Source organism: Bombus impatiens, unplaced genomic scaffold, assembly GCF_000188095.3.
Source record: "Bombus impatiens unplaced genomic scaffold, BIMP_2.2 scf_0368, whole genome shotgun sequence".
Lineage (NCBI taxonomy): Eukaryota > Metazoa > Arthropoda > Insecta > Hymenoptera > Apidae > Bombus > Bombus impatiens.
In genome coordinates, this window is record NT_176787.1 from 23,281 (window position 1) to 48,399 (window position 25,119).

The 25,119-nt window shown below is 31.3% G+C and overlaps 3 protein-coding genes and 3 long non-coding RNA genes across 11 annotated transcripts in view; 3 read left to right on the forward strand and 3 right to left on the reverse strand.

Annotated features, from left to right (window-relative positions):
* LOC100747528 (homeobox protein aristaless-like 4) overlaps positions 1-2,412 on the forward strand; it is a 7,487-nt gene extending 5,075 nt beyond the window's left edge. For all 4 annotated transcript variants that reach the window (XM_033320886.1, XM_033320887.1, XM_012386037.3 and 1 more), the window contains 2 exons: positions 1-137; positions 1,753-2,412. The exon at positions 1-137 is cut by the window's left edge and continues 1 nt beyond it. In XM_033320886.1, the coding sequence (XP_033176777.1) occupies positions 1-137; positions 1,753-2,023 (408 nt within the window). In that variant the 3' untranslated portion in view covers positions 2,024-2,412. The remainder of the gene's footprint in view (positions 138-1,752) is intronic.
* Positions 2,413-2,743: 331 nt separating this feature from the next.
* LOC117151696 lies at positions 2,744-4,161 on the reverse strand. The gene is made up of 2 exons (XR_004461791.1): positions 3,641-4,161; positions 2,744-3,302 (listed from the first exon to the last, which is right to left on the reverse strand). It is a non-coding gene; the product is annotated as an uncharacterized LOC117151696 (long non-coding RNA).
* A 459-nt stretch (positions 4,162-4,620) lies between these two features.
* Positions 4,621-8,180, reverse strand: LOC100747728 (calcium and integrin-binding protein 1). The gene is made up of 5 exons (XM_003489748.4): positions 7,804-8,180; positions 7,697-7,731; positions 6,810-7,057; positions 6,541-6,739; positions 4,621-6,457 (listed from the first exon to the last, which is right to left on the reverse strand). Exons 1-5 carry the CDS (start codon positions 7,852-7,854, stop codon positions 6,436-6,438), a joined length of 555 nt encoding a protein of 184 aa, XP_003489796.1. The 5' UTR covers positions 7,855-8,180; the 3' UTR covers positions 4,621-6,435.
* Positions 8,181-8,454: 274 nt separating this feature from the next.
* The window catches only part of LOC100747850 (protein real-time), a 46,408-nt gene continuing 29,743 nt past the window's right edge, over positions 8,455-25,119 (forward strand). For 2 of the 3 annotated variants that reach the window (XM_024367860.2, XM_003489749.4), the window contains exons 1-6: positions 8,554-8,819; positions 8,906-9,006; positions 15,603-15,752; positions 17,707-17,838; positions 21,608-21,736; positions 21,815-21,918. In XM_024367860.2, the coding sequence (XP_024223628.1) occupies positions 8,944-9,006; positions 15,603-15,752; positions 17,707-17,838; positions 21,608-21,736; positions 21,815-21,918 (578 nt within the window). In that variant the 5' untranslated portion in view covers positions 8,554-8,819; positions 8,906-8,943. Of the gene's footprint in view, positions 8,820-8,905; positions 9,007-15,602; positions 15,753-17,706; positions 17,839-21,607; positions 21,737-21,814; positions 21,919-25,119 lie in introns of all 3 variants that reach the window. The other variant, XM_024367861.2, reaches the window with a different exon arrangement.
* On the forward strand, positions 12,277-12,602 carry LOC117151699. The gene is made up of 2 exons (XR_004461795.1): positions 12,277-12,363; positions 12,434-12,602. It is a non-coding gene; the product is annotated as an uncharacterized LOC117151699 (long non-coding RNA).
* Positions 12,355-15,608, reverse strand: LOC112212905. The gene is made up of 3 exons (XR_004461794.1): positions 14,586-15,608; positions 13,667-13,795; positions 12,355-12,458 (listed from the first exon to the last, which is right to left on the reverse strand). It is a non-coding gene; the product is annotated as an uncharacterized LOC112212905 (long non-coding RNA).

The following is a 25,119-nucleotide window of genomic DNA, read 5'->3' on the forward strand; positions in this document are numbered from 1 at the left end:
CCGCCTCCGCCGCCTTCAGCCTCTGCTTCTACCAACGGACCACCTATAACTATAACGGCGAGCAACGCCGACAAAATACCTGACGCTTCGACTTTATCCGTTTGCAGAGATTACAGGATTCTTCCACCTCCTCACGGGTAATAAAATTACTTTCCTTAATCGCATTCTGTTTTTACTAATTCAAACGTGCAAATAGTAGAACAAGAATTTACGCAAAACGATATAACGCAGTCGTAAAATCAATGGACAGTGTTGAAATGTTGAGTATCGAAACGTATTATTTATTACATGGCGTAAACCCAAACTCTCTCTCTCCTAGCTGTTCTTCCCTACCTTTCGGAAGTAGCTATACGTTCTAATCCTAATACGTCACATATCTCTAGATTTAATGAAAGATCATAACTCATATCAGAATATTAATTTACAAATAACTTTTGCAGCCCAAAATTTAAACGTTTCTAGGAAATGGATGTACTACTGAATGCGGTTACATCAATGGATAGCTTTCTTAAAACTTTAATTTACAACTGCGCTATGCCGTTTTTAACTAGTATCTAAATATACATAGGCGTGTTTTAAATTAGACTTTTGATTGATTAACTTCTACATTTAATTTTCCTGATATTCGACAGAGTATGTGAATATGCCGTATCCTCGCGTATTTTTGACATTTATGTTTCGATTCAAATGAAAAAATTCGCACACATACGCGCCTGTCGTAGCAAAACCATCGATCTTATATAATATAAAGAAATAGTACTATTCGAAATTCGAAATTAATAAAGGATTAAGAGGAAAGTTCTTAATTCATTAATTGTACGTTATTTCAGCTTTTGAATTATTTAAACTTTTCTAACAATAGCTACTTTATGTAAAAGATACAGTAATTAATAATGTTACATAAAAGTATTTCATGTTACTACATACTGAAAAAGTTACAAAAAAGATCGGTCATCTTGTACTGAGTTTTTTAAAATAATCTTTAGAATGCAAACATAAAATTTCGATTAATCAAGCTTCCAGTTTAACACGCGATATAAATTTTTATCTTAGATATTTAAAAATTCATCGATACGAGGAAGTTGACGCTTCTTTCTAATAATCAAATCTATTGTAATATAATGTAATCTAATTAAATTTGTAAAGTTGAGACAAATAAGAAACAAACGATATTTATTGACGCATAATTTTTTAATTATATACTTAGTGTTTCTATGACATATGATAAATTGGAGAAGAATTTTCATTAACTTCGATGAAACGGATATTTTGTTCCATAAGAAAATGAAACATTTCATTTATTGAAATTACGTAAAAATATGTACAAGATAAAGAAGAATACAAGAAAATAAGAATAAGGGATATTCTTCTAAATACTATATACATACATAAGTACATAGTAGCAATTAACGCTAGTAGATATGAAGTGTGTACTTAGTATCTACAATATAAAAAATATGCATAAGTATAAAAATTCCTAGTAGGTACACATAATTTACGAGATTAGATGTATCTATGTCCATACATTCAGATATTGAATTGATTGAATTATTGAGTTCATTATAACTGTAACATGCCTATGCAATATACCTGTTTATGTAAATGAGGAAAGACACTTTATTTTTATAACCAGCTGCACTAGCTTACGACTTTTTACATATTAATATTATTTATATATGTGTGATAATATGTATTTTGCACTTTTATCCCTAAAATTTCGTTCTAATGGAAAGGACAACTATTACATTTCAGATATTCTCTGACCTGTGAAAAGTCTCCAGAAAGAATGAAATGTGGTTGTGGTTCTCCACCAAGAATATGCGGCAGTCCAGTAGAAAGAGACATCAATTTAACCGCTAGAGATAGGCCTCAAGAGGCTGAGATGGATCTCACCGTGAAGGGTCCACCCAGGCACACACCAACCGCTACTTTATTCCATCAGCTACCCCAACAAGAACTCAGTCCATCGCAAAATGTCGACGAACCTTTGGACGTTACGCTTAATGCTAACAAAAACAATTAATTGTTTCTTGTTACGTTAGCTTTATATAATTCAGTTTCTCACTCGCGACTTACTTATTATTTCTTCACTTTTTCACTCGAAAGAATCAAATATCTACAATGGACAAATCAGCTGTTGAAAAATCTTTGTTCTAAAGGTACGTCGTTAAAATTTCAAATAAAAATGCTACTTACAATTATATTAAAGTACTCGAGTAGTTAGTTTAAAATTGAATATTTCTCCATAAATAACTTTCACTTTATATTTGTAACATTATTATTTTTCGATCTTGACAATGTTACAAGTGCTTCGTTAGACACAGTATTTTAGGTAATCTCACTAAAATCCTTATATATTCTACATTCTCTTCTTGCTCAATATTTTACAAAATTACGAAATATCTCAATCATTATTTATTGTATGTTGCATAATTTTTATTATCTCATATATTTTTATTGAGATAAAAAAATATAATTTATTTTCTTTTCTATATAACTAGAGATGTACATATAATATGTGTATGTATTCTTCATTGTCGTTACCAAATTATATTCATTGATATAATGTATTATTAAGAATGATAATTGATTATATAAAACTATTTATTTACTTTACTATTTATTTTATTGTTATAGTCAAAACGTTTCTTTCTTTTTAAAAAATATGTGAGAAGTAATGGATTTTGTAAAAGTTATGTGGTTTTAGAAGCACATGGTAATGAACAAACCTTTTTCTATAAAACAAGCATTCTAAAAATACATTAACCATTTAAGCGATTATGTCGCATGCGTTAACTGAACTCAATTCGCATTCATAAAAAGAATGACGAACATAACCGGTTTATAAAAATTTATGTGGAGTACGTTGTGCTATGAGATTATTCTGCGTTGGTACCTTCCAATGTCTTATCACACTAATTGTCTTCTTTAAACTTATTTTTTCCTGTTCAATAGTAAATTCAGCCCTCAAGATACTGTATTGATTATAATGGACATACATACGTATACGCTAGTGGAAGAAAATTCGTGCCACTGTGAAGTACATTCTACACTTTCAGCGATGAACCACACTATAACGTTCGCGGGGTTAACGTCAGTTTTATTTTTTACAATTACATATGTAGTTATTACCACCTAGTCATAATTTTATTTTGTTATTAATAAAAATTACCTACTAAAATAAATTCTATGTTTATTTACATTTTACTGCTAATGATGTAATGTTCTTAATACATTTTAAATCGTATGACAAATACGATCTGAAATTACAGGACATACACAGGAAACACTTTTTTAAAATTCTAAAAATAAAATAGTGACCTTGTAAGGGTTACATATATTTACAATATTATTACTATATTTACATTACATATATGTTACATATATTATTTCATGCAAACATTAAATGATTTTTACGTTCGTATGATATATATAATATATTACATTTTTAAATTGTTACCGTCTATTAATTCGACTGTTAATAAAAGACTAATGTAATAATAATTATAAAACGATAATTATACTTTTACGTCAATTCAGTTTTATCCATATTGTAGATATTATGAAGTTGAAAGTGCTGCTCAAGTATAGTAATAAATGTAGCATGAAATAATTGACTGTCGTTTTATCAGTATCTCACTTTTCGCTGTGAATGCATACTATGGATACGTGATGAATGGAATGATGATTTTCAAACCGCTTCAATCACCCTGTGCTCGTGTGAATGTTGGATATGAATTCTATTTCTTCATGTAATTGTGCCTGCTTTGTTCCGAAGCACTAGATTAATCACAGAACCGTCCCTAATCATTTTTTGCTCCGAAAACCATTAACGTACAAACGATTGTCTCATTATTTATTCTGTGTTCTACTGACCTTTCTACCTTGTTATATAACATGTATTATATTGTCTCAATCGTATTTTGTTAGTAAATTATTTGAGCTTATTTTTATTATCTCACCGCTTTCGTTCCGCTTTCATATTACTCTTTGAGAAACTCTATTATTTCTGATGACGTAGGATAGCTTTCGTCAGACCGATTCTTCAATTATCATGATGCACTTTAAGTATCATTTTGAACTTATAAAATAGATCAAAGTGTTTTTTAGTAATTTTAATAAAGAATTAAATAAATCAAAATGTTTCTCCTTATTATATATTATGTAATTAAATTTCAACATTCTGAAATTCTTCTCATACTTGTTTAATTTTATGGATTATAGTTTATATACTTTTTTTGCAGTAATAAGTCTCAAAGCACTATTCTCTAATAGTCTAACGATATCCACATGTTATTAGAGAGAACAATGTCTACATTCTGATATGTTTGTCTTCTATATATGATTTTTCATTGACTAAAGCTGTAAAATATTTGTCTTTTTTACAAAACCTCTATATTTTCCTTAGCTAAATGGTAACTTTTTATTTGTTAAAATTTTTTGCCACTGATGAGAGCATAAGTGTATATTGCTTTTTTTATAAGAAATTATTGATTTATTACTTGTAAACATCAATCATACAAAAGACTTAAGAAAAGTAAATACGTAAAATGGTGAGAACAAAAAAGTGCAAAATTAATACTAAAATTGGTACTTATGCATATGTATGAATACCTTTCACCTTTTACTATGTTAGTAACAATCATCAATTCTGAGATAATATACACTATATTTATTCGTTGCATGTGTTAATTATTCTTCATTTATTTTTCATTCATTTTTCATTATATTTTATGGTGTTTCTTTTGCTTTAACTTTCAAATTTTCTTCCATTTCCCATTGTTTGTCTTACACATTGGATATTTTATCAGTGTAATGAATTAACAATGCAGGATATATGGAGAAAGAAAGCAAAAGATTTAAAGGATAGATTTGTTTCTATGGATATCCTTGATCTTTATCAAATTCTATCCTTATTTTAAAGCAACCTCTCAGGAATCATTTAGTTGTAAATTAGTTTATAGTTAATCGATTAAGCCTTTAATATCTGCTTAATTTTTTCCGCGTTCTTCTTATTTTCAACCTTTTTGTTTCATACAAGTGCGAAGTTAGATGAATATTATATTGTATTATGTAACTACCATTTCTCATAATTTGTGTATTTTCTATGATTCCTCTTACAAAATGCAGCAATATTTATTGTTTAATCTTATTGAACATTTATTCTTCTCTATGACTTGTACGAGGTAAGCTGCTGGTATGTATCATCGTTTGAGAATCTTACATCACATACAGTACTCTTCGTTATATTTTCTCCTTGTGATTATATTAAACTATTGTTATACAGAAACTTTTGAGACATTTTAGAGACATTTCATGATAAACATTTTTTTATGAGTAAGAAGTGCCTGTAAGGTTTGAAGGTAAAACTATTTCTTTTTTGTTTTCCTTTAGGTATATTTTTTTAGACAGATGTATAGTCAACTCCAAGATGGATACATAAACTTATAGTATTTAGTATCCCAAGGTTATTCAAGCTCGTTGTTACATAAATTCAAAAAAATAACATTAAGTACAATCGCTGTGTACAAGTATTGGGTCGCCCAGAAAGTTCGTTCCGATTTACATTTCGATTCCATATACATTTATTGAATTATATAGGTGTCATTTTGTTCCACCACCTTTCCCCATCTTTCACGCAACTTGAATATTACATCCTTCCAGAATCTCTCAGGTTTTTCGGCGAAAAACTTTTCAATATGATCTTTCAAGTTGACCAAATTCCTCAAAGATCGAAACGAACTTTCCTGGTGATCCAATACAAATATTTTCCTGATCTTCCTGATCTTTCCCTACATAAGACAATATCCAAAAAATAAAACAATTAAATATTATAATAACTTATTTTATTCACACATAGCTTTTAAACCCACTTTTAATATTTTCAATACAAAAAGATATAAATATGAACAAGTAGTATTAAAAACTAATGATAATATATTGAAACAGGTAATAATGAGTTGATAATAACTCATACGATATATATACAGAAACATTTCTTTATTGTATTTCTCATAATATAGAAGGAAATTTAATTCTAGTATCTTTATATAAAATTAATAAAGCAAACAAAACAAATGATACGTTTAAGGCAGTGAATTTAATATTAATGAATAAATATTAATCTTTGTTTTAGTATGAAATTATTATATATTAATATTTCTTTAAAATTAGTAATAAAAATATTAATTAAATAACATGTACCACTAATTTATGATAGTAAAATATTATATAACGTAATGTTGGAAGAAGGAAGCTAATTTTAGTACGTAGTAGGCCTTCAGGAAACATTAACGCACTTTTTAAATTCTCAGAATTACTTTTTTTATGGTAAAAATTATTAGGCCTATTGACTATATTGAAGTGTCTCGATATTAATATAATATTCAGTCTTATGTTGCCTTTCTACTATTTTTCTCATCAATATTTTATGTCTCATAAACGTATGCAAAAGCTTCTGAAAGTAATGAATATGTTAAAATAAATTTAATGTCAGTATCATAACAAAATAAAAATGACAATAAAATTTATATGTCTTACTTTGAAAAGTCGCTACTTTTTTCTATAATATGTTCAAATTCAGCAAAGCTAAGTGCACCATCATCATCCAAATCTGCTTCATCAAGTATATATTGGAGAACCTGTTGCATATCTGTCTCGTTTAATCTTTGTGGAGCAGTAAGTCTATCTACAACTTGTCTTAAATCTCCAATACCAAGCATATCATCTCCATCAAAATCTGTATACAATATAATTCAATCAATAGATTAAATTTATAAAGAAACTGACAAATAAGATTTAAATATTACCAAATATTCTGAAAGCATGTTCTGCTTTTACAGCTTTTGGAGCTGCGTCACTAAAAACAGACATCATGTCTAAAAAATCTTCGAACGTACAATCTCCATCTTGACTAGAACTAAAAACTTTACAAATCCGGTCTCCGAAAGGATTTGCTCTTAATTCAGGATATTGTAAGATTTTAGACATTGGAAGTTTTGCATTTCTATTATGACCAACCTTCTCTGGAGCAAGTGCTTTAAACTTTTGATGTGCACTGTCATACAAAATCAAAATTTCACACATGAATTAGTGACTTTCAATATATAGACTGTTAGTTTAAATACAGAAATATGAAAAGTTGCTAATAATACATAATAATACATAATAGTATAAGAACTGTTCTTAATTCTATGATCATAATAACTATATAGGAATAACCACAATCATAAAATTATTGATATTTTATTGCATGTTCTGTATGTACGTGTCTATGATACAATTAATAAAATATTGAACATTAATGGTTCTTAGATATAATAAATACAAATGTTGTATGCCTGAGGGTAAAATATTTTTACAAAATAATCAGAATAACATAAAATATTTGTATTTGAAATACATATAAAATACCACATTAAAAGAGATCTATTCTTCATTTTGAAACATATATGTAAAATATAAAAGTAAATCTGTTTTCCATTTTTCATAAATACATTCAAATACATTACATCGAAAGATTAAAAATCTAAAGTAATATCTATATTATTATTGTAAAAAAAAGAATATAAATAGCTATGCATCTTCCTTTTTCTCATATTAAATAAACCAATGTGTTAGAATAATCATTGTATATTCCTAACTATTACAAGAAGCTATTAAATAGATATTATTTAAATTATTTAAGTATACTTACTGCAGAACTTCTTTTTTCGTAAAATATGTCAAATCCTATAATATAAGATAAGATTAAATAATTAAACAAAATTTATGGATATTGAGTTATTAAGAAGAACCAAATACCTGGTAATCTTGTAACTCTTCTTCAGAAAATTGACTTTTACCTACTCCCATCTTTCATGGAACTCAAAAAATTAATTTACTATCCTCTACACAATTACTAATCAATAATATTTATTTTTTCAAAGCATTAGATTTATGATCTCCTATATTAATGTTATGCTTGTCTTTAGCGCCTCAAACGATCGATAAATTTCTTTTATCTAAAGAGAATACTATTTATCTGCAGATAATACAAGATGATATCCACAATGAATAAATATACTGTTTTTTAAATAAATATCGATTAATATCGTATAACAGGAATCTGAACATATCAATTTCTTACTACAAATTGGTTTATGTGAAAGATATGAAAATTATTATTTAAATTTAAGATAGTTCATGTATATTCATTTACATATACACACTGATATTTTAGATATAAGTCAATACATCTTAAGATTGTATTCAAATCATATCGAAATTTCTATACATTGTTATGTATAATATAGTATCTATAATTACGTAAAAATAGTTTACTTATTCAATTGTAACAAATATATACATTTTTTAATACAGTTACAATTAATATGAGAGCCTTATTTAAAAGATTTTTACATTGAACAATTCAAATTATTCGAATATTTAAAATTTATCTATTTTAATCGTCCTTTGCTTATTTCGGTCTGATTGGTTCCAATATAGGGACCTGTGTCATACTTCTTGTGTTGGTTTGTAGTTACGTTGGAATAGTTACAGTTGGTTACACACAATGGCAAGTTGGATTTGCGCCATTTGTCAAAGTTCATTATAATTTCTGTGCAATTTGTGTTTTTTTTGTTTCTATTTTCTGTATTATATGATGTAAACACTAATCGTCAAATCTTTCCTTATAACTTGTACAACTTAAAATACTTCGTGCCAAAGTTATTTCTAAATTATATAAAGTGCAGTGACATAAATATTGAATAAAATAAAAGAAGGTTAAGAATCGGTTTATTGTAACATTGTAACCTGTATAATTTGCTTTTTCTTCGGTTAGTTATTAGTGGACCTAATTTGTTCTATTTAATTACACTCAGTTCAATTATTATAGTTTTATTCATTTCTATTTGTATTGCAGTCTGAATTAACAGCCAGTTTGTAAGAAGACATTGTGACATGGTTCAACAATATCAATCACCTGTTCGGGTGTATAAGCATCCTTTTCCGCTCGTAATGATGGTGCGTTTGTTGTATATTTTTTTATTTCATTATCATTATTTATAGCAACCTATATTACTTTTTAACCTACTGAATTACATTTAGTTCATGCTATATTATGTATATGATGTGTATATTATGTACATATTATGTGTAGTAAGGATTATATTACGTGTGTACATATGCAAATTAATAAAATGAACTATACATAATTTCAAAATTTGGAATTAGAAAACATGAATGCGTTATGTCGTATGAAGTTTGTTAATAATTTATAGTTTATGTGGATTAAAATGTTATATTACCGCTGTATATAGTTACTTACAAAACTGAACATATACACAATACAGAAATCTGTATAGTTTAAATAACATGACAAATAAAGAGATCTTTTTGTAAATAAAATTGGTTGTAGGCATATGTTAGTAATTAATCATTCAATAAAAGCATAAGAATTATATTAATATAATTTTATTCACTGAAATAATCAAGATATAAAAATATTATTTGCTACTACATAGCCTCATAATGCTATAAAATTCTTTGTGCGTGTGATTGTGAGACCTGTATATTTTTTAAATAATTATTTGATCTTGTGTAAATTGAATATATTAATTTTAACATTATTGAGAAATATTACATTATTCTATAAATTTTGGTTACAAATCTTTTTGCAATCCCCAACAGTTTGTTCTATTTGTTATAGAAATGTATGGTTCCTTTTATGCTGTCCCATTACTATAAGCGTCATTTTGTGGTATCCAAAACAGTTTCCATTGAAATAATTTCCTTACTTTTCAATAGCATATCAATTGTTAATGTTTTTCATTTTAGAAGTAATTTTAATTTACCTGATTATATATTCTCCATTCATTTTAGTTATAACATTTTTCTTTCCTTGTTGAGTCTTATTGTACAATGTCTAATTGTATCTATAAATATAATATATGTATTTCTTATCTCTCGTATAGTAGTGTAAGCTTTATTTATTATGTCTTACAGATTTGCGCTGAAAGTATAATTTTATCATTAATTTTCATGTTGAAATGTTAGTCTCTGGTTTGTTTAAAGCCATAATGCAAACTTTTATTAATACGTAAACAAACAGAAATGATTATTGAACATAACATAGCGTAAGTTAAATATATATTTTGGTGCTTTAGAAAATGCAGTTTTTAAGTAACTCTATCTATATAACAATCAATTCAATTTTTGGCAACAAAATGTACATATCATTTTATTTTAATGAATAAGATCATATTAATATAGCTGTATATAGTATTAGGTTATCCCAAAAACTCAAGGTTGTCCCAATAGAACAAACTGGATCATACTTAATTCAGTAAAATAATATAAACAAAAAATGTTGTGCATCTATTATTTCCTTGTATTTCCTTGTAAAACAAAAGAAACTTTTGGGACTACCTAATAATTAATACCTTGAAGATATTAAAGATTTAATTGATTCATTCATGCCATATAGTATTTCTATTATAAATTATTTACTATTTACATTATGCTAAAAATGCATGTTAAAATACAACTTATTTTGAAATAATTACATTGTTTTAATAAAAAAGAATTTCAGACGAGCATGAACAAAATAATTGATTTTATTTCATTTATATATGTTTAATAGTGTTGATATAAAGATTTTTACAAATGCCTATTAACTAGTAAATTAAATTTATTTCGAAGAATAGGTAATTCTCTTTTAATGTAATTTTTAAATTACAAATATTTTGTAATGCACATTTATAAAAATGTTACAAATAATTAAATTAAAATAATTTGTAATGCACATTTATAATACATTGCATTTAATAGCATACACACATATGTAGTATATAGTGCTCTATATTCATCATCATCCTAGGTTAAAACCGAACTCATATTTTTAATTTTATAGTATATTAGGCTGCATGGAAGAATTTATGTGCGTCTATTATAATGCCTTTCATTATAGAAACGATGTATATTCTATTCAAATTATTTATTTATTTATAGCACGGTTTACACATGTGATAACATTATTATTAATGTCGTTATAACATAAATGTATTTTATATATTTTTCACCCATTTTAGTTTGCCTTTATTGTCTGTTTTGTGATATAAATAATATTTTCCCTTCTTTCTAACTACTGAAACATCTAATTCTTATATTGATACAATATATTATTATATTATACTATTATAGTTATATTATATTATATATTATAGTTATCTGGTACAGTAACCTCTATATATTTAAATATACATACTATGGATATATTTCAATATTGTATTATATTATTATATTATAGTTATATTGATACAATAACCTTTATCAATAGTGCATATATTTAAATATACATATCATGGATGTATTTCAATATAATTGAATGTATTTAGCTACATTATAGATATTATTTTCCTAATAAGAATATGTAACCTTCAGTTTTGATATATCCAAAATGTTTGTGATAATTTATAATTAGTATTATATATATCGTTGTGCAATTCAACACCATCTTGTCAAATATTATAACAGGTTTAGTATATCATATTTGAGAATTGTTGGTTAGTAAATATATTTGACTATTAGTTGCCATCATGGAATATAATAATTGAATAGTAGTATTACCAACAGAGGTGTGCAAGAACCCGAAAATATCGGGTCGGATCAGGTCGAGAAATTTTTTCGGGATTGGATCCGGCCCCGAAAGTATCGTGAGACTCGAGACAGTCTCGAGAACCCGGACGATATTTCTAACGACTAGCTATATAGTACTTGCCCATTCTATAACAAAGCTAGTTGCAAAACATTGTTTGAAAACGTTGTTTTCGAAATTGTCGGGAATTCCAATATTTTCGAGTCTCGAAATACTTTCGGGAACCGACCCGATCTCTGCTCGACCTGTTTCGAACATCGGGTACCCGCACATCTCTACTTAATGAGTGCTGGACGTAGAATTTTCAATTTTTCGTGCATTTCTTCGATATACTGGTAGTATATTTCAGCTGTGATAGTCTCTTTTAAAATGAGTCGTGAAGTACTCCAGTTATATTCCACTAATTGTTAACAATATCTTCCGAGGATAAAGTGACAAGGTTTCGAAGCATGAACAGTCAACTGATCTTTATCGAATCACTGCGAAGATCTCTTTCGATTATCGTAAAGAACTTACTTTTCAATGTTGATAGTAATGCGATTAAAAAATGGCTCTCAATTACATGTGATTAATAACGACGAGTACACATTCAATCACTGCAGCCCATATCTTGACATTTTTTCACATGACGCGACACGGCGTCTCGTCGGTACGAGACACGAACGGCTCGCAGTGTATCGGACATAATTTTTCGACGACATCTACTTTAAACGGATTCATTGAAAGTAAGTTATTCTTCACAAATTTTCGTTTCGTTCTGAGGTTCAAGGTCAACTGAAGGTCACCTTATTGTAGGTAGTTGAATACGTCCTCTTAGCGGCTGCAACGAAATGTAAAAAATATATAAGATAACTGTTAAAAAACTCAAGATCATCTTGATTTCTTAGATACTATAAGGCATCAACGAAACACAATGTATTCATCTGATCAAAATTCTTAAATACAATAAATTTCACTTCAAACATTTTTTGATAAAATCAGTAGATAACACAAGTTATTTCGAACGATAGTTTTTACTGACCCTGTGTACATATATACTATATATGTTTATATTATAAATATGTACATGACATTACTAATTAATAGAGTGTGATATAGAAATAAAATGATCTTGTAAATCTTAAGGACGTGAGATATTGAATGCGAAACAGTTGAGTAATAAGTAATAAGTTTAAACTTCTTAAAATATTTATAAATATTACAAAATTAAATATCTCAAATACATATAAGTACTATTGACTTGTATTTGGTGTTTATGAAAATTTTTTCCTTTTGTATTTTTAAGCGAATTCTATTAATCTATTATATTATTTCTATCAGCAGTTTAAAATTTTTTATTTAATTCTGAAAATCGAATCGATACAGTGCATTAATATCATATTGGCGAGACATTTTATATGTGTAACTCGTAATTAACCAAAATTCGAATATTAAAAATTCGTCAAAAAAAGAGAAATGTCATTTACATATCTTGCATATTTTAGAATTTCTTCAGTTTAAATATTCACATTTATGTATGCACATGCATTCTTGTATTTACTTCATTTTCAGTTTAATTTTTAAACGAATGCTATAGAGTGCATCTGTTATTTTCAAGAATAATACGTTTACGGGTACACATCATAAAAAAAGTAAGGATATTTCTAATAATTTTGCAATATTCCTTGTTTTGGTACTTCACACATACAGTTTCAGGTGTTTAATTTAGAGCTAATTAATCCTTCAAAGACAGTAACAAAAAGTAGAATACCATTTAAATTGCATTTCACTATATCTCATTTACTCTCATTGATTCTCACTCTCATCATCAATTCAGATCCAAGAAAGCAAGCGGCAAGTAAGAGCAGACAATTCCTGACGTACCTGATACCTCCCTCGTTAACTGTCGTGGTGCGAGCTTGCAAGCTCCTGAGGCTGCGACAGCTAAGTTAGGCATCAACGAACAGTGGACATATCTCAGTAAGCAAATCAGAATATGAAACTGTCACAAACAATGCATGAAAAATTTGAAAATTGTTATACAATTACCTTCGTAAATGAGCTTCTGGTGAACGGTATTTTGTACTTCAAATTATTGACACTGATAATAGTGTTATATCAAACTTATAATTATCATATTCTCTCATATGCTGTGTGCAAAGATACAGGATGGAATGTCTATATAAAGAGAGATTACGGACATAAAAGATAAATATTGAAACTGAAGTATTTTTATGTACTAAGATGTCAAAAAAATAGTTAAAATTTTTAAAAATCCAATTTGGAAATTTTGTAAACATAAACGAAGATTATTTTTAAAAAATGTAAAACAGTGAGGATAAACATATTTATTGTTCGTTTCTAAAGCGATACATAATCTTGAATTTAGAAATGAAATTTTGCCTTGTAAGAATAGTGGTGTGAAATACTTTCTGCATTCACAAGTTAATTAGGTAATTATTTAAAAAAAATGGAGCCCCAATTCTAGTTTTATTGGATTTCGGATATGTTACAGAGGGGAGGACCCTGAGTCCTGAGTAACACGTACTTCGTCCGAGGCGTGGGATCATCGTAATTCAAAAGTTAGATTAGGTTAGATTTTTTGGAGAATCTGGACGCTCGGCCCCCATATATAACTTAACCTAAACTAATCATACCGCTATTAGGATAGCAATTCTATTGAAGTAAATGTAATGTAAAAAGTACCATTTTCTTTTTGTCACAACTTTTGAACCATGAACGTCCCATGTCTTGGACAAAGTGTATGTTATTCAGGACTCAGAATCCTCTCCTCTACAACATATCCGAGATTCAACAAAATCGGAATTGAAGCTCCCTTTCTATATAATTACCGTTAATTATTCTGTTATGACTCGTTAAACTCATAACCAGTACTGTTTGGAACCAGCCTTGATCAATTTTAAATTAGAGAAGGAGTGACATAGTAATATTAGAAATACAGTAATACCTCGATACTTGCCGGACACGATGTTCCTTCTAATTTCAACGTCTTCATCCCCAATATTGCGGGGAATTCCGCTCAAGGAGTCTTGGTGTTCCCTTTGACATATTACAAAGCTCAACGGCTAAGTAGTATAATTTGATCCGAATTCAAATGTTAATGAGACAATACTAATTCAATAATGAAAATTTTTTATCTTTAACTTTTTTTAAATTAAACTTTTCCTAATGTATTTGTGATACTTTTCTAATTATAGTAAGATGAAATACGATACATCTTAAATCACATACATACTTAACAAGCAAAAAAAAAGTTAATTTTATTAAATAAGCAATAAATAAATATATCGTGTTTGGCCTTATTTTAATCAGAAAAACTTCAGAATTACACCGATGAAAGTTCTATTCAACAAAAATAAAAAATCAACATTTCATTGTTGCATTAACATTGTTTAACTAACCGATATGTTTCTTTTCGTCAATCTCTTTCTTTTTCACTCGCGCTGTTCTTCATTACGTTTGGCAAAACAACGGGTCGTACCAGTATTTATTGTTAAAATCAAAATAATTGGCGATCGTGTGTCTCGGCTTTCCGGCAATTATCAAGACATTTATTGTATTATTTACTAAAATTTACCTTAAACTGTACGGTTAGCTATTCCACTTCGTAATTAACTTTATGGCCCAATTTCTTTTTTTAGTAGTTTGTGCTAATCATATGCCTAGGAAAAATATCAGAAAGTGTATAAAAACTGAAGTTGACCAGTTTGAGTTCTAGGAGATTTAACTATCATATGAAAATATTGTAGCAATGAAGTGCATTGCTATTTACTTGGAGAAAGAACGAATTAGATAGTGTTTAGGATTATTTGCTATTTTTACCAAAAACTTGATCAATTTACTAATATGTGCCCCTGTTTTACTATTTAATTTTGTGTTTTATATTTTATGGATTTTGCATGAACTATTAATGTCAACGTATAACTGTTATATAAGTTCTCACAAATGTTAATTTTGTTTGTAGGCATATGAACGCAGATTTCCTACTTGTCCAAAAATTCCTGTTTTTGTCGGTTGCGAGATAGTTTCAGACGAAGAAAGTAAAAATGGCTCAATTAGAATAACAGAACGACGCTGTAAATTAAATGTTGAAGCACCGTATATTTTAAAAAAGGTATGTATGTAAATATTTGTATATGTTTAATATAGCATGTAGTTGTTTTTCTGTAGTTTTTCTATATCGGATGATATAGGCTGGGTCAAGTAATTTTTCTATTCTTCCCATAGATGGAATAGATGATATGGAGCGTTCTTGTTTTTTATGGATTGTTTCGGTGTCTTTTTCCTCTTTCTTATTGATTCTGAAAGTTTAAAGATTAAGTCGCTTAATTGTATCCACCGGAAGTGAGAATCTTCTCACGATATCAATAGCGCTCTTTTAATCCCGATTTTATTTATACTTGGTTCTTCTGTTTTGTCGGTTTGATGTCTTTTAATGTTCTAAGAAATTTGGAGGAGATTTGGACTTGTGGTAGTCTGAAAACTATCTAGAGCTACTATTCTCGTTTGTGTTGTTGTTATTTTGGGCATCGTTTAGCAATGTATCTCTTCTATTTGCACATGAAACCGTTCTGCTACCCTGAAAATTTTGTTTTCAGTGAACGACCTTCGTATGATTTTAGCATCCTCTGGGTATACATAAACTTGTCTCAAGCTAAGTATATGTGAAAATTCGGGATCAGAGATTCCTACTTTTAAATATGTTGTCTTCAACCAAAATTTTATGTTGTGTTTTTTAAATATCCTGGATTGTACAGTTGGAGATTATTGGTACAATGTTCAAAAGTGTGATCCGATGTGGGACCAATGTCTATGTTCTTATTATTCGTTGTTGTAGACCTATACAGGGTGGTTGATAACTGGTGGTACAAGCGAAAAGGGGGCGATTCTACGCGAAAAAAGAAGTCGAAAATACAGAATAAAAATCTTTTTCTTTTTTTTTTTTAATTTTTCCATCGAGACAACGATCTACAGTGAGATCCGTTATAACGTACCGCACGCGTACCGAGCGAAAATTCAAAGTTGATTTTCTCCAAAACAAAGCCTCAAACAAAAAATTGTTATTCTATATTTTCGGCTTCTTTTTTCGCGTAGAATCACCTCCTTTCCGTTTGTACCTCCAGTTACCAACCACCCTGTATTTCGATGTTTGGTTTATAAGGGTCAATTTTTTGTACAAGTACATGCAAACTCTTTTGTTCGAAATTCAATAAATATTTTATTGATTTAGGTCCTATTATATTTCCGATGGCTCAAGCATATTCTTTGATTATGGCTTGATCCTTAGTTGGTGCGTATTCATATTTTATGACATTCACGTAGGAGGTTTTCGGTTCAGTTTCGGTTCATGATTTGGGTTCTTTGCTCAGTGATCGACTAGGTGAGATTCCTGTACTCATAGATATCACGTATGTATTGGTTCTCTGTTTCTAGCATGATAATATGTATGGTATACGTATATAGGAGCCAAGAGTCAGTTGGTGTAGTGGTATTGACATTACTACCACTACCCTAGTATCACTAATATTAGCACCATTTCTTTCGCTGCCACTATCACTTGCTTCAGGATGGCACATACTGGAGATACGTGATATTGTCAAATATATCCTATCGCGATGGAAGCCAAGGCAAGATTGTTAAGGATGTTATTTGCGTAGTTTATAGGTTAAACTTAAAAAAAATATTAAGTATATGCGCATACATAGATTATTTAAATAATTTGTTAATTTATATGAATAAAAATGTGCTTTAGAAAAATGTTATTTGATCGCAGAAAAGATATCTGATCATTTTATAGTTGGGTCACCTCCTTAATCGCAATGAGATGTTTCAAGAAATGTAAAATAATCTAAAATATAATAGTAGTACTATTTCGTCGAGCAATCTACATAACAATTGATTATCACTTCAAATATGTAAAACTTATATGCTTTTTATTCATAAGAGTAAGAGTAAGATACATTTTTTAATAATGTACATATAAAACACCAAACATTACATTTATAAGAAATTTAATCGATATGTTTTCGTTCTTCCCTAGAAATTTTTACTCTTGTCATTTGTTTCAGATCATTGGAGTAGATTTTGTATACTTTATTCAAAGGAATGTTTTAAATAGACGAAATAGCGTTCTAGAAATAGAAGCGTATAATGAAAGTTTTTCATCTAGAGTATCGGTTATCGAAAAGTGCAGATATTTTGTAAGTATTTAGCATAATTTAATCATTATTTGACATTTTTATTGCTATTTCTAACATATTTTATTTTTGTATATAATATGTCGTATTTATAATTTATGAAAAAATGATATATGATGTAATTAAAGAACTTAATTTGGTTAAACAGAGTAAGTTCTACAACAAATATTTCATAAATAAATGATTTGTATAAAAGTTACAAAAAGAATTTCTTTAATAATTTATCTTTAACAACAGTTCAATATATGTAGCTAGGAATATATTTAGTGAATTGCTTGTGTTTTAGTTTAAAATAGAAAATCTGTAAAATTTAAGAACAATTTTCTATTTAATAATTCACAAAATACCTAATCCTAATTATTATATTAACGGTACTGCTTTGCCGTACCGGTATATTTAGCACACGTATTTAATTATGTATCTATCAAAGAAGAGAATTATTATGAAATTAGTGAAATAGTAACAGAATAGATAAATGTTTAACTTTAACTAAACTTCTTTCCATTTCCCTTTCATATTTATTTAATTAAAAGCTAATTGGTTAAACTTTTATTAAACTAATTAAAACATTCTGTTTGAAAATAAACTTCCTTCCAATGATTTAGATTTTAAATGAGTCGAGTATTACGATTTTAGTGTATATTTTACTATTAAGTGTATTATTTATGAATGTGATTATATTTTTTCTGCCTAAAGCGATCATTTGCTATTCATGGTTGCTTCGAGACTTTTATTCCTGGCGATGAATAGAATACGTTGCAATAACAAATTTTTAATCTTGTAATTGATGCTCAAGGTCAATTTTTAACGAACCATTTTTACAAATCTCCACTGTCCCAGAGGTGTAGAATCACGCTATGGTGTTTTTTTATACTTACTTTTTATAAACCCTTTTGTACACCAGCATTATAATACTATATGTGTCATTATGATATTTCGACCTTATTCTACTTTATTGTTAACCTTCTGTAAACCTTTGATTTTTGGAAAAATAATTTCTAAATATTTTAAAAATTATTTCAGAGTGATATTTCAATAAAAAAGTTTCTTGTCTTCATATTACTTGTTATGTAATATGAATCATTAAAACGAGTCATGTTATTTAAATTAAAAAAAAAATATTACTCCTTCTGTTCTACCGTATACTATGGATGAATGAAAATCAACTTGAAATCTATATACTGAATTGAGAGTGGAATCGATTAAGAAATACTTTACTGTTGTACGATGGGAGCCTTTAATAGTCGCACTAAACCTGACATGTTTAAATCAGTTCCATTTATGACAAGACACGTCTATGTGTTTACCTTCGTTCATACATTAGTATAATATTGTAGTATCGTGGACGAGGGGCCTGGGGCGGGGGGGTGTCGTGCGAATTATAAACAAGCTGTTGTTGAGCATGTGCATGATGGGGCTTAAACAAAAGATATGAGGCTAAGACAAAAGACAAAGGGTTGCTAAGGGACATAAACGAATTAACAGCAGTATGAGTTGAGAAGCCAGAGAGTGCGAATTGTGTTGTCGAGATAGTGTTGTTAGCGTTGTTGAGAGAGAGTTGAATCTATGTTGACAAGAGTTGTTAATTAATTATGTTACGATTAGTTCATGTTAAACAACCATTATTTTCTGTTTAATCCATTTATTATTAATAAACTAATTATTATATTTACGATACTACAATATTAAGACATTTACAGAAAATAAGGTAAACGTAAAAACTTAGTGGGGATGTATTAGAGCATTTAGAATTATTATTTCATTTAGACTCTTGGAATAAAAAGAATCTGTATATTGTATGTTATAATGTAAAAATCTAATCAATTGTATATAATATCTTCTCTCTATGACCGATGAAAGTTGGCATTTGTATTATTATACTTCCCATTGTATTTATTATTCTTTGATTTCATGAATTTCATAAATGAAGTCACGCATCAGATTCAGAGTTTTAGTAAATATCGAACCAAATATTGTAACTAGTCTTCGCAATTTTAAACGCGTACCGATAAGCCCTGGGATCTCTCTCGAATTTTGTAAGTGCCAACGGCTATGGTTACATATTTATTAACATTCGGACGTGCAAGATGTACATTCGTCCTGGCGACATCCGCTGCTTTCATCGCTTGCGATAAATTCGAATTGCGTATTTGCCTACGTCCTCGCTCTTACAAGTCGTGAACCCATTGTGCTATTTGTTTCACTATAAAATTTGAAAACCTTGTTTGTGCTAATGGTCATTGCAATAAAACGAAGCCGCCTGGCGGATTAGAAGAAGAAGAAGATCTACGCCTCATTGAGGCCACACACATCCCGCCATTCTCGTTCCTAACTTACATTCTCAGCGTCAAAACTATTATCGCGCTATCGAACATTTTGGAGTCCTTCGAGCTGGATCGGCAAGAGCGACGAAGAATCAGACATCATGGACAAGCTCATCCAAAAGATCTGGCTTATGGCTCGTAAGATGCTGTATAGAGAATTGCAAGAAAGTGAGCTAGCCTAACCTGGTTTGGGCAAGGCTCGGCTGGAGAGCCTGAGAAAATCTTGGGAGTGAAATTACCTCTATTTCGCTAAGGAGGAGTTTCTGTCGATCGAGGACACGTATTGGGCAACACAAGATTACCTCAGTGGCGTGATTACATCTACTAAGACGCCTCCAACGCAGGACACGGGTGACCGGGACCAGTTGTCGCGCATCGCCATTCCACCCTTCTTAGAAAAGTACGCCGATTGGCCCGGTTTTGGTGATGTTTTTCAGACCCTTATGAGAGGAAACGAGTAGGTCAATTTCAAAATGGGGGAACGTTGTAAAAACATTATGATACAAGCATGTCATCGTGCAGAAGCTCTTGTCTGATTTCATGACGTTACCCCCCACCCTGTCGAAGAGCTAACTGGTGAACTCTCTCGACTTCGTGATATAATAAACCGTTTTATTGCGATGCTTGCGAATCAGGTCTGACAGACCAAATAATGAAAGAATCTTCTTATCTTCGTCATCACGCAGAGATTGGACAAGAAGATTCTCAAGGAATAGAAATTCTTCTTAGACCTCCCACCTGCTCCGAACTCGAAGCGTCCCTCGAGGCCAGCATTCGAGTTTTGGAAGCCGTTTACACCATAACTAACGTGACCTATCACACCCAATTTCGAACCCAGGCCTTGTACGTCATACACGCGCGCCTGCTTCGGTGGGCCAAGCCGAGCGATGCCCGATGTACGGAGCTCAGCACGCGCTATATCGTTGCTCTGCATTTAACACGTTGCATGTGACACAACATCGCAGCATCGTAGAACGCATCATTCGTGATTGCATTTCTCTGCCCTTGCGGGAGAAGGGCCCAAGCGTTCACTAACGTCGACCCGGCAACGACACACAACTGCCTCGCGCGTTCAGCACAGAGTGCGTCGCTGGCGGTACTAGACACTGACAACAACACTTACGGCCATCGTCACGGTTCAGTTCAGGCGATTCTGCATGCGCTCATGCGCTCCCTGACCAAGGATTCGAAGTATTGTTCGTTTTCGAAGCCTCGTGTAGACTCTGTGTGTTCTGAAACATGTGTTTACCGCTGTTAATGGTCTCGATTCGGCACCCCGGTTCGGCAGTCCGGTCGGTGATTAGAGAATCGGATATCCGTTGACGATCCTATTATTTTACACCTTTTAATTATTGGACATATCGCTGGAAACGGCATATAATAAGAAGATTCTATCTGTATGTTATCAGTTTGCCACATCAAAACTAATGAACATGGTATATTTACAGGTTCATCCTGAAAATCCAGAATGGACGTGTTTTGAACAAACTGCAAGTTTAGATATTAAAAACTTCTTTGGTTTTGAAAACTCAATGGAAAAATTAGCGATGAAACAATATGCTCAAAATATTGCAAAGGTAATACTCTTTTCACTAAATCCTTTTTCGGTAACTTTTATTATTTAAATGAAAGGTTACTAATAAAAATCATTATAGGGCAAGGAGATAATTGAATACTTCATAAATCAATTAAAAGAAGAGGGTATCGTATATGTACCTCCATGGGAGGATCCAAATGATATATCTGAGAAAAATGAAGGGTAAGTTTGAATAAGTGTGTTTTCAGATTGATATAAATTATTAAATCGTTCAAAAAGAAGAAAACACACAGTAATGATAATTTTATAAACTTTATTATATAAATAGATAGGAATGTTTTTAATGAATTGAATAACAAAAATAATTTTGGTTAACTAAGTTACACACATCCTATAATGTTGCTTAGTTAGTTATTTGGGTTGCCTTATATTCGCTTTGTGTAATGACTACCAGAGGTCAGAGATATTTTGGTTGACTTTTAAATATCAATAACTACTAAACACAATCTCAAATGTAACTTTTTTATTCTCTAGTTCTGTGCTACTTTAGCTTGTAAGAAACTCTTTCAATTTTACGTCATCTTTTACAAAATAACCTGCATAATTGGAAGATCAAACGAATTTACCTGTAAGTGAAGTACGATCGCAATTATATGAAGAACCTCGATCGAAGAAATTACTAATACAATCACGAGGCTCTTCATATAATTTCGATTGAACTTTATTCAAAGCAAGTCTGTGTGATCGCCCAATTAGATTTCATTCGCCTTGTTTTCGAGATTACCTATGTAGTTATTCAGAGAAAAAGTACAATTTTAAATGCAAGAATTTTATTATTATAGTACCGCTTTTTTATAATCTTTGATACAATCTTTTATCTTAAAATACTCTTAACCTCCTTATAACAATTGTTTAATTATAAACGACTATATCACTCTTGTAACAAACTCGTAATTATCTGACAATGTAGGCCTATTATAGAATCTGGCGAACGTCTGAAAGCTTACCGATTTTCCTGCAGTTCGCCTAATCATGTTAAGACCCAGTCTGTTCGACCATTCTTGGAGAGATGCGTTCGCCGTAGTTCGCGTCAACGAGAGTCGTAAATTCTCGTTACGATTCGACAATCGACGCCACGAATTGGTCGATTTCCTATTTCGATTAGGATATTAGAGATGGTTGACAGATTATAACACTGAAGTAACAAGTTATAATATATACTTTATTCAAAAAATAGAAGTGAGGACAAGGAGATCATTAGGATCCGTGGAGATCGGCGTTAATGGTCGGGAATTAAGAATTGCTTCGATCTTATTATCGTATTAAAATCTTCTCTTTCACCATAGATCGAAATGACCAACTAACGCCTGTACAGGATCTACATTATCTCCAGGAATCCGTAACTGGTAAAGCAGCGAGATGTGCTTGATCATTATACACCGCTGAAGCTAGTTATACAGACGTTATCGCCGCTCTCAAGGATAGATTCGATTATCCACGACAAACTTGTCTACGTCACTTGTTTGCAATGCAGAACTATCCTAAATTGATCAAAAAGATACCGGAAACCTTAGCAAATTTAATCGACACTATCAAACATCATCTCAGCGCACTGAAAAACTTAGGTGACCCTGTCACGTCAAACACCATTATCATAGGACTCTTCCTTTCCAAATTAAACCAAGACTCCGTTCAACAACGGGAACTCACCATACCCAACAAAGAAATGCCTCCGTCACTCACTTATTAGACTTCCTGGGAATAAAGTACTGTACCTGTACCATAACAACATCCATGGCAACTCCGACAAGACGAGCGCCAGAACCACATTATCCTTTACGACAAGGCGATCCATGGGGGCACGCATTCACCGCTGCACACTCTCCGTCGACATGTCCACTCTGCCAGGGATCACACGGAATGTGAGCCTGCGACACCTTCAAGACAAAATCAGTCAACGAAAGTCAAAGTCGTCAAGAAAGCATCCTTGTGCATCAATTGCCTAGGGAAAGGGCACTTGGTTTTTCATCGCCCTGCTGGATTCTGTCGCTCGTGCGGAAATCGTCACTACGCGCTTCTGCATCGGGACGAAGCTCACGTCAAGAATCGGCCGATCACAACCCGCCGAACATTCAATCGATCGCCTACACCTTTTTCAACACCTTCTTCAACACCTTCTTCAACACATGCTTCGACACCTCCTCCGACATCGCCATCTTTCGACACCGCAATCTTTCGACACCGCCACGTGTTCGGAAAATCCTAAGACCCTTATCCAGTCTGCAACGACGAAGAAGACAATGACTGCGAAAATCGACGACTGCTAGAAGAACCGAATCACCAACAACCTTCGCATCAGAATCACTATATAACGGCCTATTGGTCACGGCCCAAATCAATATATTAAATGACAAAACACAATCAGTCCGCTGTAGAGCACTGCTCGACGCTGGTTTTAGCATGAATTTCGTGACCGAAAAACTGGCAAACTCACTTGAGCTCACGCAAAGGAAATGTTCGGTTCCCATTGGAGTCCTCGACACCTTATCAACGACTGCTAGACGTTACACAACGGTCACAATCAACTCCACGGACGGCACATACCCACGCACACTGACGTTCCTGATTATCCCAACCATATCGACATTGATCCTAGATAAACCTATAGTTCGATCGACAATCCAAATACCTAGTAATCTCCAATGAGCCTATCCAAGATTCCATATACCAGCCCTGATCGATGTCGTATTGAGCGCGGGATCCACACTCGCGTCGCTGTGTGCCGGTCAAATAAAATTTAATTATTCTAAAAACCCCGATCTGCGTCTGCAGAAAACGTGTTTCGAATGGGTCATCGGGGGAGCCCAGTCTTCCATTCAACGGTAAATATCTTTCACGCGTCCACGACGGATCTATAGATGGACCTCACACGCTTCTGGGAAATTGACGAAGAACCACCAACGAAACATCTGTCAGCAACTTCAGTCTTACAACAATACAAGTGTCACCTTCGGGAAGCTTCCTCGCGAAGCACACGCACGCAGTCCTTCAGTTGCCGACGAGGCTGCATGAGTCTTGTTGAATGAGTCAAGGAAATTGGCGTATCAACCACGCCCTTTACCAATACCGACTTAATTCATCTGCTAACTGTCAAGCCTCAATCAGCGCCACAAATAAGCTATTCTCACATGACCTCTTACAGATTTAGCGACATGTATGTAATATCGTGATATATGATGTGTGTGTTTACAAAGGAATGGAAGATAGAAAAGACGATTGTTGTTCAACCTGAACTATTCTCGCCAAACGTACAGAAAGCAGCACAACTAGATGATTAGAATACGACTCGACTCTCACAAAACGCAATCAACATTCTCTCGGCAACGCCACTCGCAAGCTCTGCCTCTCCGCTCGCACGCGCTC

What these genes read in the sequence shown, in the direction of transcription:
- LOC100747728 (XM_003489748.4), bottom strand. Translation starts at nt 7,854, where the DNA reads ATGGGAGTAGGTAAAAGTCAATTTTCTGAAGAAGAGTTACAAGATTAC. An exon ending in AAGAGTTACAAGATTACCAG is followed by an intron (nt 7,732 to 7,803) that starts GTATTTGGTTCT and finishes CTTATATTATAG; the next exon opens with GATTTGACATATTTTACGAA. An exon ending in ACGAAAAAAGAAGTTCTGCA is followed by an intron (nt 7,058 to 7,696) that starts GTAAGTATACTT and finishes TTTGTATGACAG; the next exon opens with TGCACATCAAAAGTTTAAAG.